General features: G+C 34.1%; 2 protein-coding genes across 2 annotated transcripts in view; one reads left to right on the top strand and one right to left on the bottom strand.

Moving 5' to 3' along the window:
- Positions 1–15,903, bottom strand: part of LOC134256876 (TATA-box-binding protein-like) — a 34,293-nt gene that overhangs the window by 5,517 nt on the left and 12,873 nt on the right. Inside the window, exons 8-11 of the mRNA XM_062739554.1 lie at positions 6,365–6,451; positions 4,108–4,205; positions 3,789–3,849; positions 1,887–1,963 (exon numbers count right to left, since the gene is read on the bottom strand). Of these exons, the coding sequence (XP_062595538.1) occupies positions 1,887–1,963; positions 3,789–3,849; positions 4,108–4,205; positions 6,365–6,451 (323 nt within the window). The remainder of the gene's footprint in view (positions 1–1,886; positions 1,964–3,788; positions 3,850–4,107; positions 4,206–6,364; positions 6,452–15,903) is intronic.
- Positions 14,922–15,903, top strand: part of LOC134256875 (UPF0669 protein v1g209471-like) — a 3,484-nt gene continuing 2,502 nt past the window's right edge. The window contains exon 1 of the mRNA XM_062739553.1: positions 14,922–15,903. This exon is cut by the window's right edge and continues 188 nt beyond it. Within this exon, the coding sequence (XP_062595537.1) occupies positions 15,345–15,903 (559 nt within the window). The 5' untranslated portion in view covers positions 14,922–15,344.

Raw genomic sequence — 15,903 nt, 5'->3', positions numbered from 1 at the left:
TAGAAAATTATATTTATGATTTTCATTGGATGAAAATTTTAAATATGACATTCCTTCTTTTATAATAAGAAGCCAAAGCCAGTCTACAGAATACCGGTATGACTTTGCATGACTCACATCTTTATATTTACATTTCCAATGTCTTTGTCCGAGATAAAATTACAAATTGTAAATGTACTTTATTTCCCCATCAATGTATTGGCACGGTTCCAAAAAAACCAAGTGCAGGGCGGAACAAACAGCTAGACAGAAGCAGGGCTTGGAGCACATGGATTGGCGGAATCAAAGCATGTAAATATAAGGAATAACTGTCAGATTTTTCAATTTCATGAAGATGACAATCGAATGGCTTGTGTGATAATTTTATGCATAAACGCCAAAGGTGTTTATGCAAATTATCACGCAACCCAATCAATTGATCACATCATGAAATCCAACCAGAAGTCTCTGTCGAGACTGAAGCTCTACTGGTTTGTACTAAAAATAAAGAAAGAGAAAAGTAGCAGTTGGGATATAAAACTTTACAAAAGCGATAAATAGAATAATGAGAAAAACCGATACACAGAATTATGTATCTTAGTGTAGTGTACTTGTGTGCCAAGTTATATTGAAATCAGACCAAAACTGTAGGAGGAGTAGCATTTTAAATGTATTTCAAAGAAATTTCTTTTTTAAGTAACAACGACAACACCGTTCTTTGAAATCAAAAAGCGATACACAGAATTATGTACCTTAGTGTAGTTGTGTGCCAAGTTATAATAAAATCAGACCAAAACTGTAGGAGGAGTAGCATTTTGAAAGTATTTTATTAAATTCTATTTTTAGTAACAATGGCAACACCGTTCATTGAAATCCGAAACCGCTACATAGAATTATGTATCTTTGTGTTGTCTACTTGTGTGCCAAGTTATACTGAAATCAGATTAAAACTGTAGGAGGAGTAGCATTTTGAATGATTTTCACAAATTTTTCTATTTTTAGTAACAACGACAACACCGTTCATCGAAATCAAAAACCGATACATAGAATTATGTGTCTTAGTGTAGTCTACTTGGGTGCAAAGTAATTTTGAAATCGAACTAAAACTGTAGGAGGAGTAGCATTTTGAATGATTTTCACAAAAAAATCTATTTTTAGTAACAACGGCAACACTGTTCATTGAAATCAAAAACCGATACACAGAATTATGCATCTTAGTGTAGTCTACTTGTGTGCCAAGTTATATTGAAATCAGATTAAAACTGTAGGAGGAGTAGCATTTTGAATGATTTTCACAAAAAATTCTATTTTTAGTAACAACGGCCACACCGTTCATTGAAATCAAAAACCGATACACAGAATTATGTATCTTAGTGTAGTCTACTTGTGTGCCAAGTTATATTGAAATCAGACCAAAACTGAAGGAGGAGTAGCATTTTTGAAAAATTGTTTACAGACGGACAGACAGACAGACGGACGGACGGACGACGGACGCATTACTATCGCATAAGCTCTTCTGGTCTCTGACCAGTAGAGCTAAAAATAAGACAGTTATTCCTTAATTAAACAATTATGCCAAAGATATTTGGCACTACTGATCTCCATAAGTAAAGATTGCATAAATTGCATTAATTTTGATGGTTTTAGCTTCATTCTGTAGGCTAGAAGGAAGGGAAGTGGGGAGGCAGCAGCCAAAAAATTCCAAACTTTTGCTCTCCTTTACCAATAGTTTCTTTATTCCAAAATTGTTTGATATTGGTAGATGTCTAGGAGTCATTTGATACAATCCCAATAACTGTAAGACACTTTCATACAGGGGCCTTTAAGCTTTGCAGATTATACCTAACATTGCTGAACAAAATTTTACTTAATAAAATATTTACAACTGTCATATATCAAACATATACCTTCGAGACATCCCAGCATTTCCATGAACAAGAACTTTACCATTTCCTGCAAAACTTTCATCGATAAATGCCTTCACCTTTAAAAGGAAATTAGAAAGTTATTTAAGGAATCACTGTCTAGTTTTGAGAGTATGCCAGGGCATCAACAATAGTGGGAAACATGGGATAATTTGCATAACGGGCAAAGCCCGTTATGCTAAAATTATCCCATGTTTCCCACTATTGTTGATGTCCCTGGCATACTCTCAAAACTAGACAGTGATTCCTTATATTTCCATTTCATTGTGAAATAAAATTGTAGATTTAGACTTTAAAAATGTAGACATAGACTATAATCACATGAGGACTTCCATGCCAATTTCAATAGTCTTCGCCCACTGACGTTAAACACATAGGCAGCCGCACGAGATTTACATGCATATTTGGCCTCCTTAGTGTCAGACACAGAGACAGATGCACACGAGATTTGCATGCGTATTAGGCCTCCTTAGCTCCTGACCTATCGACCTGCCTAATTTACATTCCGGCAGAATTATCAAGAAATAAACTCCGACAACTTTAAAAGAGTTATAACAGAGAAAAAAAAATTAGAAATGGAAATATTTTGGCGTATGCAAAATTTAGTGCAATCAATGGATATGTAGTTGTTGGCATAATCATAAATTAGTGCTACATATGTTCATGCCGTACATTCTAATTTTTAATGAATTCTTAGTGGTATTCATGAATTAGCGCATCCTTGTCTGTGCTAAAGCCACTAAAATATGAAGCCCGCTATTTTTGAGTTTCAAGAAATGTAATTAACAAGTACCTGTAATTTTGATTATTCAGTTTATGTACATTCAAATTGATTGAAGACATTAAAAGTATGTGTGAATTCAAACACATGTACTACAATTGTAATTTTGATTTAATGCCTAAGGAAAAATGAGCAAAAAAATTGCATGGGTTAAAAATGCTGTACCGACATATGCATGCACAAAACCATTTGACCTTCGATTAGTATTTTGAGAGTCATGTTGTACCTTATATATGGGAGTTTGGGATTCAATTGTTTGAAAATATTTCCATTTCTAATTTTTCTCTCTGTGATAACTCTTTGAAAGTTAGAGGGGTTAATTTCTTGATAGTTCTACCGCAATGTAAATTAGGCAGGTCAATAGGTCAGGGGCTAAGTAGGGCTAATATGCAGGCAAATCTCGTGCGCCTCTGTCTCTGAGTCCGACGGTAAGGGGGCCAAATATGCATGAAAATCTCGTGCGGCTGCCTTTGTGTTTGACGTCAGTGGGCGAGGACTATTGAAACTGGGATGGGAATCCTCGTCTAATTTAAACTGATGTCTGCATTTTTAAAGTCTAAATCTACAATTTTATTTCACAATGAAATGGAAATATAAGGAATCACTGTCTACTTAGTATAGTATGCCAGGGACATCAACAATAGTGGGAAACATGGGATAATTTATGCATAACGGGCTTCGCCCATTATGTAAATTATCCCATGTTTCCAACTATTGTTGATGCCCTGGCATACTATACTAACTAGACAGTGATTCCTTAAATATGTACATGTACAAGTACAATAACTTCTGTTAAATATTTTTCATAAAAAGGATATCTGAGTATAACCTACAATAAAAACTAATGGTATCTATATTGGTATTCAATTATTCATTGCGTTGTTTCACAGATCCTGTTGACAGTAAAAGCTTGCTTGCTTACTTAGAAAAATCCAATTACCATATACATATATCTACTAGTGGGCTATGAAATTCTGGTATTTAGACCAAATATTTCTCATAAATGGATATTAGATAAATAGTTTTTGAATTACTAAAACGAAGTGGAAGCTAGTTTTTTTAACACTCCATTCAGCTTTTATAAAAGAGACAACCACACTAACCTTTTGAAAATACTGAATAATATTTTCTGTATAAACATCTGCGACATTCAGGACCAAGTATCTGTAATAAATTTAATTGCAAACAATTACCAGGACTGAAATTCAATTTCTTACATTAGTGAATACAACCAAAAATCCAACCGAAAACAAGTTTTCTGGAATTTAAGTAGCTGCAGAATTGTAGCTCTCCGAAAACAAAATATATTGCCTGACCAGTCTGTCAATATTTTTGGAGAGCTACAGATCTGCAGCTAGCATTTAAGTTGTTATACACAGAGAAAAGTTTGCCAAAACTTTGATATACTTTAATTATCCATACCTGATCTTGTCTGGAAAGTTTGGTTTGATGAAATTCGCCTCAGCAGCATGTCTTACACACACAATGTCAGTTATTCCCATCGATTCTAGATAGCATAACTGCAGAGAAAATCAAATTTCTACATAACATGAAATCTTTTCTACAGCTTTTTAGCATGTAAAAAAGTACATTTATATCCAAGAGCAACTAGAAAACTGACCAGTCAGTAAGGGCCCCGCCATGGGATAGAATTTAAAAGGTTGCAGCTTAGGGAATGATTAAAAAATGTACGAAGAATAAGCAACAGCAACTATATTCTTAAAATTTCAAGATAATTCCTGAAAATTCAAAATCCTGAAAATAATATCCTTGTATTTACATTAGGCAGTAAAGAACAACTTAACATTGAATGTTTATTTAAACAATTATGAAGCTTGTATTATATAAAATGCCAGCCTTCAATGAATGCAAATATCATGAAGGCTTGACCTTAATAACTTCAAACAATTAGCAATTGCAGACAAAGTTTTCATTAATCTTAAAGTGACAGATAAAGAAAAGCCTACTAAATTTTCGACAGCAGGCTAGATAATTAATCCCAAGGGATTAATTGTACCTCTCATCATTTTCTTTTAAAGTTACAATAAGAACTTTTTCAGTATTAATGATAGAATGGGTTTTTTATACAACTACCTTAAAAATTAATAATATTTTTGAATTGACATAAAGTGAAAAAAAGTAAATCAAAAAATCTTCTTTAATCTATTTCTTGTTTTTAGAATTCAATAAAATCATAACTATTAAACAAAAATAAATTATAAAAATTTATATTTAAATCCACATTTCAGAGTGTTCATAGCATTCCAAATTGACTTCAGAGGTGGTAATTCATCTCAATGTGACAGATAAAGATAATGCTCTGGATTTTCTTCAGGAGGAAAGCTAATTAATCCCAAGGGACTCACAGCAGCATTCAGTTTACAATGGGAACATCTTCAGCAGTTATCTCTCTTTGCCAATGCATTCTTATATAAAGTTAAGGAATCTACCCCACCACCCCAGCTCCAAACCAGGGGACATAGAGAACCAAACTTAGCATCAAAATATGTATTTCTGCATACTGAACTACCATACCTAATTTGTACTTGATTGGGCAACCATAAAAAAAGTTGCACATTCATTCTTATGCATAGTTAAGGAATCTATCCCACCACCCCAGCTCCAAACCAGAAGACATAGAGAACCAAACTTAGCATCAAAATATGTATTTCTGCCTATTGAACTACCATACCAAATTTGATCTTGATTGGGCAACCATAAAAAAAGTTATTAGAAAAAAACAGAAAATTTGTGGACGGAAGAGTGACAGACGGACAGACAGACGGACAGACAGACGGACAGACAGACAGACAGACAGAGTGATTACTATAGGGCACCCGCAAATCCTTGCGGGGCCCTAATTAAGAGAGCAATGCATACTTTTATATTATTTTTATAATACCTCTACTGATTTTTCCCTATATAACATTAGATTGTTTGATGTGACTAATTCCCAAGAAATCCTTATGAATGGACTAATCCCTGTGCATTAGTCAAGTGATCTAATCCCTGCTTCGAAAGCTAATTCTTCATTTTTCATAATCATCTAGATTTTTACTTCTACATAGGGGTGATCTGAGAATGGATTAATCCCTGTGTGTTAGTTCAGTGAGCTAATCCCTGCTTTAAAATCATGCTATCCAAATCCTCTAAATTTTACGTTTGTATCAGTATAATAAAACAGTTAAAAAGTATATCATTGCAGGAGTTAGTAAGATTCCAGTTCCCCAAGGCCAGGACTTTTTTCCTTGGCTTTGCCTTAAGAAATAGTCCTGGCTTTGGGGAACTGGAATCTTGCTAACAGTAACTCCCTCAATGATATACTTTAACTGTATAATAATCATACACAATTAGGAAAGGAATAAAGAGCAGTTAAAGAATGGGGAAACTTATAGGATTCTACCTTTTTTTTGTTAAATAATGCATCATTTTTTTTTCCATTTTGATTTTTGAACTTTCATGTTACCTACTTTATTACATAAAAAGAAAAATACCACATGTTTAACTCCTGCATTAAAAACTTAAATTTGGGGATCAATCATAATTGCAGAAAAAGCTTATCTAAATTTAGATGAGCTTTAAATAATGTGTCAGCTAAATTAATCTACATAATTATGATATGTTCTTTAGTTACTGTTCATTTTCAGCTACAGAGTAAACATGGTAAAGGAACAATTACCTTGTTCTTGTTAGCTGCAGCATATGGACCTAAGTAGAGATTAGGTATAATTTCCTGCATTTCTCTCCTCATGGTATACTCCCAATCCTTAAAAATATTACATTGATTTACATTAAACAGCGAGTGAAAAGGGTTCAGTGAGGAAGACAGCAAGAGTTTAGTTCCCCTCCAACAAGCCCCTTTCTTTTGACTTTGCCTCATAAATGAGACTTGATCTTTATAATTGGAACTGTTTTTGCCAAGTTCCTCCGTGACATCACAGGGGCTTTTCATCTGTCTTCATTCTATTTGACCATCCCTATTGTTATGCTATGAATCACACATGTGTTTTATAGTACATATGTATAGTCCAATCCACACTTTGCAATAGTTATGTCCCTTTGCGGGGTCAACCAAAAGGTCAAAAGGGAAAGAAATGACATTTCTCCTCTTTATGCTACTAAACATTTGGTCGTGCTTCAATAATATAAATCCACTGTACTTAGATTTTTTTCTTTTGATATATATGGGTAGCCCCATATCTTGGGGCAATCATTATACAAAATGCACATAATTTTTCCAGTCAGATAACATAGTTACAAACCAGAAAACTATACAGTTTACTGTGAGGATTCTATGGGTTTTTCCCCAAAGATGGTGGCCAAGGGAAATACTTTTGAAAAGTGCATGGATTCAACTATAGACAGGTCCAGTACAATCACTAGATTTAGCTACGTACGCAGAACTACCTAGGTAGCTTTATTTACCTACCTCAGGTAGCTTTATTTGGCTATTTCAATGTAACTTTTCAAAATTTTTCTTTTTATTAAAAAGAGACAAAAAATCGCAATTAAATGACTCGATATTTATACTAGGGAGGCTTTAAAAAACAATCCAAAGCAGAGATAGTTTATACATTGCTGCGTTTGGACAATTTAAAGCAAAACATGTAATTTCATTGTTCGGTTAACTGTCCTCTCTCATGCGTGCAGTGAGGCATGGCTGAGTATGATTACTTCACATTGTGCTGAATAATTAGTTAATTACTGACCTATTATCGTGTTAACTGGAACTGGACTTCTTTGTCATTTCATTCAAGGAGTAACTGTTCCAACTGTCATACACAGTCCCAAAACTTTCAGAACTTTGATTGCAATTGTGCAGAAAAAGACATTTATTCAAGAGGGATTTTTTCATGAATTGTTTTCAGATGAGTTCAAAGTTGAAAATGATCACTGCATCAAAATGATATTTTCTGCACACCCTGAGAAAAATTCTTTTATATAGAAATAAATTGATCTGGTAGCTAAATAAAGCTACCTCAGGTAGGTAAATAAAGCTATGTAGGTAAATCAAGCTACGTAGCTAAATCTCGTGATTGTACTGGACCTGATAGAGTTGGTTAAATGGAGAGAAGACAAATAAGTCATGACGAGCCCCTGTGACGATACATGCAATGATCGTGTTAGAGTGACCATCACAAGTTTCCATACTTCCCTTGTTCCATTAAGGAGTCATTCATGTCCAGTTCCCTTAATCAAATCGATTGAAATGATATTGTCGACATCGCAATGTAAACAATGTTGATACAATATCGGGTTCACATCGTCTACATTGTAATTGTTTCTACATGACGACATAGTCAACGTCGACATTGCAATGTAAACAATGTTGATTCGATGTCGTGTTTACATCGTCTACATTGTTATTGTTTCTACATGACAATATCTTCAACATCGCAATGTAAACAATGTTGATACGATATTGCGTTTACATTGTCTACATTGTCATTGCATGTTTCTACATGAAGATATCGTCTACGTCGCATGTGTAAACAATGTTGATACGATATCGCATTTACATCGTCTACATTGAAAAAAAGATAAAAAAGAACGCAATGTTGACACGATGTCGACTCGATATCAACCAACATTGCGATGTCGACGATGTGAACGCTGTAAACAAGATAAAAAGAAGGCACTGTTGACTCAATGTCAACTCGATATCGACCAACATTGTGAACGATGTAAACAAGAAAAATAAGAAGGGCAATGTTGACATGACATCGACTCAATATCGACCAACATTGCGATGTCGACGATGTGAACGATGTAAACAACAGAAAAGGGGAAGGCAATGTTAACAAGATGTTGACGTTATATTGTTAAACAATCTAATGAAATATATAGAGAGATAAACAAAGGTATTATTGTCATTTTGAATATATATGAGTTGCGTCAAGCGAAAAGGGACCTTCGTGACAAAATTTTCGAAAATCGTTTTTTCACCGATTCTGAAAGAGCTAGTTTTTCTGAATAGTTTGATACCAATTTTATTATTGTATACCTTCTAAATTCTAATTAAAACTCAAAATGAAAGCAATACAATTTTAAAAAGATCACGCTATAAAACGTTGAATAACGTCACGTAACGTTATTGATATTTGGAACGTTATAGTTACTAAATAACCCTTTTGTATTCGTTAGAAATTATTTTTTCTACATGTATTTAAGTTTTTCAATGCCTCCCCCCCCTAATTTTAGCATCTATGTGATCGTATACATTGTAAAATAGCGATAAGGCTGTTAGGAAAAAAAACGACAATTTTTTCTATATGTATATGTTGGCCAATATTGAAATAATTAAGTAAGTTGTACATTTTCAAAGAATATATTCAACGACATCATTTCATCTTTTTTCTTCAACATAATTATATGAACAATTCATGCTTTAATCTCTGAAAAATTGGTATTTGAAAGGATCCTTCACAAGGGGATAGACTGCTGATCATGTGTACAAAACCAAACAAGTTCCCACTCGGAAGTTATCTCGCAAGGCATTCGTAACAACTCGGAAATTTTCAAAGGGAGAAATAACTTATGTTCACAGAAATGACCGAGTTTGCAAGGGACTAAAATGAATAATTATGTTCATGTAGTAAAGTCGTAAGGATAAATCCCGGTCAAAGTATTGTTTTCCGTCTCGCTATATCAGCAAACTTACCTCCACAAAAACAAACCCTTACCAAGTACCTACATGTACATGCATTTTTTTTTGGAAATGACATACTAGTTGTACTTCCCTGAACAATTGTTTTTAGGGGGGGGGGGTGCAGCTTACAGGCATTGTTATTATTTTTTTTTACTTATCAGTTATATCACACTTCTTTCAAAATCGATGTCCTTTAATTTTATTTCAATTGAACATTATATCGAAATGTGGAAAGTTCCCCAATTCAAATTAGATTAAACGTGTTTGCCCCCCCCCCCCTTCTAACAATGTTACTTGCCTAGTATACGTCAGTGATTTAAGATGCTAAAATCAAATAAAATATACTGGTACACATCGTATTAATAATTATGACTTTACTATATATCAGTGAAAGAGATTTTTTTGTACATTGGGGAAACGGGGGGTTAGGCCTTTCTTCAAGGATGAGCCCGGCACGTTGTACTAGCCATGGAACAAAGACACGTTACTTCGCTTGCAATTGTTTACATTTTGTTTAAGATAAATATCGTATGTTGTACAATTTTGTAAAGAGAAAATCTTGTATTTTATTCTCATGTTAAAAATATTATGGAATTGAATTTGCTCAGCACTAAAATATACCGATAAAAAAATCTAAGTTTTGTAGATATCTAGGCTTGATGCAAAACAATTAGTCGGACAACAATAAAAGTAAGACGTTAAATTCATACTTTCAGAGTAAAATCGTTAATATATAATTAACACATGTATAAAACTTTTCTTCTTAGTACGTTGATTCATGCAATATTTTATTGACCAAGTCAATGGTACCGGATGACATTCTAACTGTACAATCTAAACATTTGATACACAGTTACATGTACATGTAAATAATCAGTTTAATTCATAATCAGCTGTATCAAAGAGAACAAGGCAATATATGTTTAAATGGTGTAAGATGCATGGGTCTCATGCCCTGAAAATCCAAATAATATTATATACATATATACGCTGCCATCGGAAGAAATTTCTTTAGATTTATTCTCAGCATTACATGTATTTTGTAATAGATAGATCATTATGCATTTGTACAATCGGCAATCCTCGGCTGAATTCAAACAGGTACGAGCCATCCGGGGAGCTCCCAGTGATATCAAAAAAAAAAAAAAAGGAAACGAAAAGAAAAGAAAGAAAAAATTAAAGTCACGAATAAATGATGATTATAGGTTATCATTTACAAACCGCAGTATTTTTTTTTTAAATCCAACTTTTTATTCTTATGGTCAGGTTGTAACAGGATCAAACTTTCTCTCGTACATAACTGAAAAAAAAATATATATACAGAATGTATATATTCGTAAAATCATATGCAGTTAGCAGACACATAGAAAGGATCTTCATTTGTTGGGAAGGGCTTTATAGAATACGTTATTTTAGAGTCCAGGATTAAACCAGAAGTCTCTGTCGAGACTGTAGCTCTACTGGTTTATACTTAAAACAAAGGAAGAGAAAAGTAGCAGTTGGGACTTGAGACTTTAAATCAGCAATAAATAGAAAAATGATCCTTGCCACTCATCAAAATAAAAACCAATGCACAGAATTATGTATCTTAGTATAGTCTACTTGTGTGCCAAGTTATACTGAAATCAGACCAAAACTGCAGGAGGAGTAGCATTTTGAAAGAATTTCACAGAAATTTCTATTTTTAGTAACCATGGCAACATTGTTCATTGAAATCAAAAACCGATGCATAGAATTATGTATCTTAGTGTAGTCTACTTGTATGCCAAGTTACATCAAAATGAGACCAAAACTGTAGGAGGAGTAGCATTTTGAAAGAATTTTACAGAAATTTCTATTTTTAGTAACCACGGCAACACCGTTTATCGAAATCAAAAACCGATGCACAGAATTATGTATCTTAGTGTAATCTACTTGTGTGCCAAGTTATACTGAAATCGGACCAAATCTGTAGGAGGAGTAGCATTTTGAAAGAATTTCAAAGAAATTTCTATTTTTAGTAACCAAGGCAACACCGTTCAACGAAATCAAAAACCGATGCACAGAATTATGTATCTTAGTGTAGTCTACTTGTGTGCCAAGTTATAATGAAATTGGACCAAAACTGCAGGAGGAGTAGCATTTTGAAAGAATTTCACAGAAATTTCTATTTTTAGTAACCACGGCAACACCGTTTATCGAAATCAAAAACCGATGCACAGAATTATGCATCTTAGTGTAATCTACTTGTGTGCCAAGTTATACTGAAATCGGACCAAATCTGTAGGAGGAGTAGCATTTTGAAAGAATTTCAAAGAAATTTCTATTTTTAGTAACCAAGGCAACACCGTTCAACGAAATCAAAAACCGATGCACAGAATTATGTATCTTAGTGTATTCTACTTGTGTGCCAAGTTATAATGAAATTGGACCAAAACTGCAGGAGGAGTAGCATTTTGAAAGAATTTCACAGAAATTTCTATTTTTAGTAACCACGGCAACACCCGTTTATCGAAATCAAAAACCGATGCACAAAATTATGTATCTTAGTGTAGTCTACTTGTGTGCCAAGTTATACTGAAATCGGACCAAATCTGTAGCAGGAGTAGCATTTTGAAAGAATTTCAAAGAAATTTCTATTTTTAGTAAGCACGGCAACACCGTTCATCGAAATCAAAAACCGATGCACAGAATTATGTATTTTAGTGTAGTCTACTTGTGTGCCAAGTAATATTGAAATTGGACCAAAACTGTAGGAGGAGTAGCATTTTGAAAGAATTTCACAGAAATTTCTAATTTTAGTAACCACGGCAACACCGTTCATCAAAATCAAAAAACCGATGCACAGAATTATGTATCTTAGTGTAGTCTACTTTTGTGCCAAGTTAAATTGAAATCAGACCAAAACTGTAGGAGGAGTAGCATTTTGAAAGAATTTCACAGAAATTTCTATTTTTAGTAACCACGGCAACACCGTTCATCGAAATCAAAAACCGATGCACAAAATTATGTATCTTAGTGTAGTCTACTTGTGTGCCAAGTTATATTGAAATCGGACCAAAACTGTAGGAGGAGTAGCATTTTGAAAGAATTTCACAGAAATTTCTATTTTTAGTAACCACGGCAACACCGTTCATCAAAATCAAAAACCGATGCACAGAATTATGTATCTTAGTGTAGTCTACTTGTGTGCCAAGTTATTATTGAAATCAGACCAAAACTGTAGGAGGAGTAGCATTTTGAAAGAATTTCACAGAAATTTCTATTTTTAGTAACCACGGCAACACCGTTCATCGAAATCAAAAACCGATGCACAAAATTATGTATCTTAGTGTAGTCTACTTGTGTGCCAAGTTATATTGAAATCGGACCAAAACTGTAGGAGGAGTAGCATTTTGAAAAATTGTTTACAGACAGACAGACAGACAGACAGACGGACGGACGGACGACGGACGCATTACTATCGCATAAGCTCTTCTGGTCTCTGACCAGTAGAGCTAAAAAAGGAGTCATCAGACAATATTATAAAGAGGTCACAACATGCACGAGCGTAAATAATAATTGATTTCACAATCGCGGTGTAAATTGAGATAGGTCTATGGCAACATTGATCAACAAAGGGGATGCATAACTTCCAAATATGAAATTCTTATAATCTTCTGCAAATACATCTACAGTGTGTGAAAAAGAAAACGGTACTATTGAGATACTGTTTGACCATCTCTTGACTGATGATGTGAATTACAAGACAATTAATGATCCGGCACTTAATTAATTGATCAAATATAGGTGCGATCTTTCTTAGAGAAGGGGGGTGCATGTGCCATTGTATTTCCAAAGTGCCTATGGTCAAAATAAAAAAAGAAATTAATAGTAAATTAATACGTAAAAACAAATACGAACAAGAAAAATCGAAACAAAAAAATAATAATTAATTAAAAGAAAAAATAAAGGAAATCAATATCGAGAGAATAACGAAAAAAAAATCGGAATTTATCCTTGAAAGCCTCCCTTTCCGTAATAACATAAAATGAACATTAGCGCATCCAAAAAAAGTGCGCGCGCGCGAAGGTGTGCGGGTGTGTGTGTCTGTGGGGGGGGGGGGGGGGGGGGATAGGGGTGGTGGTAATCAAACCATTTAATTATACAATATTGTGCAAGATTATGAGCTCTAAATGTCTGGAACTACTGTATTTGTCTTAAATAAAATTAGTAAATAAAACTAATGTACATTAGTCTGTTTTAAATCATCTGTCTTAATTTTCGACTTGAAGTTACCAACATCAGTTTAAACCAAAGTTAACATGTTTAGTTTTAATTTATTTCAATTAATTTAGGCAATGAATATTCTAAGACCTCCAATTAGTTTTGAAAATGACCACTGTTGATTATCTTCACATTTTATTACGCCATTTTTCAAACCTCAGAGTGTTGCGCCAAAGGTGACGGTGTTGATGAGAAGATACAGAAGTCCATATGGCTTTCGCTGCTTCATCCTTTATGACATTGCTACACACAGTTTCCTGGCAGCTGCATTCATGTTTTTCCTACTACATGTATATGTATTGACAAAATGCTATTGCAACTATGCTAGTTTCAGTTAAATTGATTCGATTACTTAATCTCTGGTAATAAACTTTGGGCATTGAGTAGCCAATTCTCGGGCCTTTCTGACTAACGGTGAAACAACCTGTAATGTGTAATATGTAACCCCCACCCACCAAATACAAAAAAAACCCAAAAATCAAAACAAAACAAATAATAAAAAACACATTGAAATAAATGCAGGAGACAACTTATCTGAAGAGTCTGGAGCTCAGCCGGAAAGGCCAAAGATGCGATTGTCTTCACAGATTACTGACTCAGAGGTAAACACGTACACTGTACATGGATTTGTTCATAGACATTTTTCACTTATATCATGAATAAGGCCCTTCATGAACTATCAAAAATTAAATTAGTTAATAACCTATTTTGGAAAAATTACCAGTAAATCTATAAATTGACATTAAACAATTTTTTTTTGGACAGTTATAGGCGTGGTTTTTTTTTAACATTAGTAATTACGCAAATAAATTTTTGTTTTGCTTTATCGTATGATTTTTTTTTATCGACAAAACGCACCGGCGCGACGTCACGTCTTTGAAGCGCTATTGTGACGTAATTACGTTTATGTCACGAAGGTCCCTTTTCGCTTGACGCAACTCATATGTTATGATATTAGGAGGACTGGTATTTTTACAGCGATGTAGACAATATCGAATAAACATTGTGCACTGGACATACCTCTAAGGAGTGAAACAACTTACCTCCAGGAAATGACAAACCAGCAGTGACTAGATCACTATACACGTGTTTATGATATTCAGATAATCTTTGAAACTTCCAACCTACATATCAATAAAAGTATTCGTTCTACTTACAACAATCTCTTGTGATGGCACTGTTGGAAATTCTACCTCCATTTTGTCGTCATGATATTGATATTCTACTGTGGCTGTATCATTATTAAATTTTATCGATATACATTTTTTCAGAAACTTTCACTTTCATGTTTTGGTTAGATGACGTCATCAACGGTTGAGTACATACTAAATCGTACCTTGACTTATTCGCTTTTCAAAATAATGATTAATTAATTGAAATAATCTTAATTCCAAGAAATAAACTCTCAATTGATAGTCATCGGATTTTAATAATTTATAAAAATGGGCAATCTTTTCGTTTAATGCAGAACAAAGGTAAAAATTATTATCATGTAGATAGTATTACGAATACTCCATGGACGATTACGTCGTTTTGTTTAGTTTCTCTTTCTCTAGTTCGGGTGTAACATCATTTTGAAATACTTTGGCTTTACATTATGATAGTTTGAATCAATCCACGCCATATATAAGATGTAATTTGTGTTTTATGATGCTAAGTTGATATAAACTCTGTGCACTGTTTAGGCCTGCTCACGCAATTTCTAGTGTCCTTTACCATACCCTGGACACGTTCATCGGTTCGATTTCTCCACCTATCTTTCAGGATGGAGACTGGGATGCATTATAGTTTCAACATTCTCTTGCACGTTCTATTAGTGTCATTAGTTTTACTGAAATGTTCTGGTGAAGAATTTCTACAAAGCGTTACAGATGAAGTTTTGGCTGGAAATTACACCATCTACCACATCAAAAGCCGTGGACAACTACGACTGGAACTTGTGTCACATGAAGGTGATGCTGATATATATGTCTCAGATAGTGAATTACGTCCTTCATACGAAAATTATGATTTGAAGTCTATTACTTGTGGTGTTGATGTGATAGAAGTGTCTTCCAAAATGAAGCGTCCTGTGGCAGTGGGTGTGTTTGGACATCCTTTTTACAGGACTTCAAAGTATACATTGTCTGTGTACAAACTTCCCGATCTAGATGTGGACTATGCAACCTTAGATGCCTTATACAATAGTTATACTGATGATTCATCTGAAAATGAGCAGGACTCGCAGAAATCTAATGAGGATCACATCTCTACAGAGGACAACCCTGACGAGGAGTCTACGCTGTGGACCATTGTCATAACAATTTTGAAAATACTGTTTGACA

This window comes from Saccostrea cucullata, unplaced genomic scaffold (genome assembly GCF_032062105.1).
Source record: "Saccostrea cucullata isolate Sc308-1 unplaced genomic scaffold, CSIRO_AGI_Scuc_v1 ctg8, whole genome shotgun sequence".
Classification (NCBI taxonomy): Eukaryota; Metazoa; Mollusca; class Bivalvia; order Ostreida; family Ostreidae; genus Saccostrea; species Saccostrea cuccullata.
The sequence above is the reverse complement of the archived record's forward strand: the minus strand, read 5'-3'. Positions and strand labels throughout refer to the sequence as shown.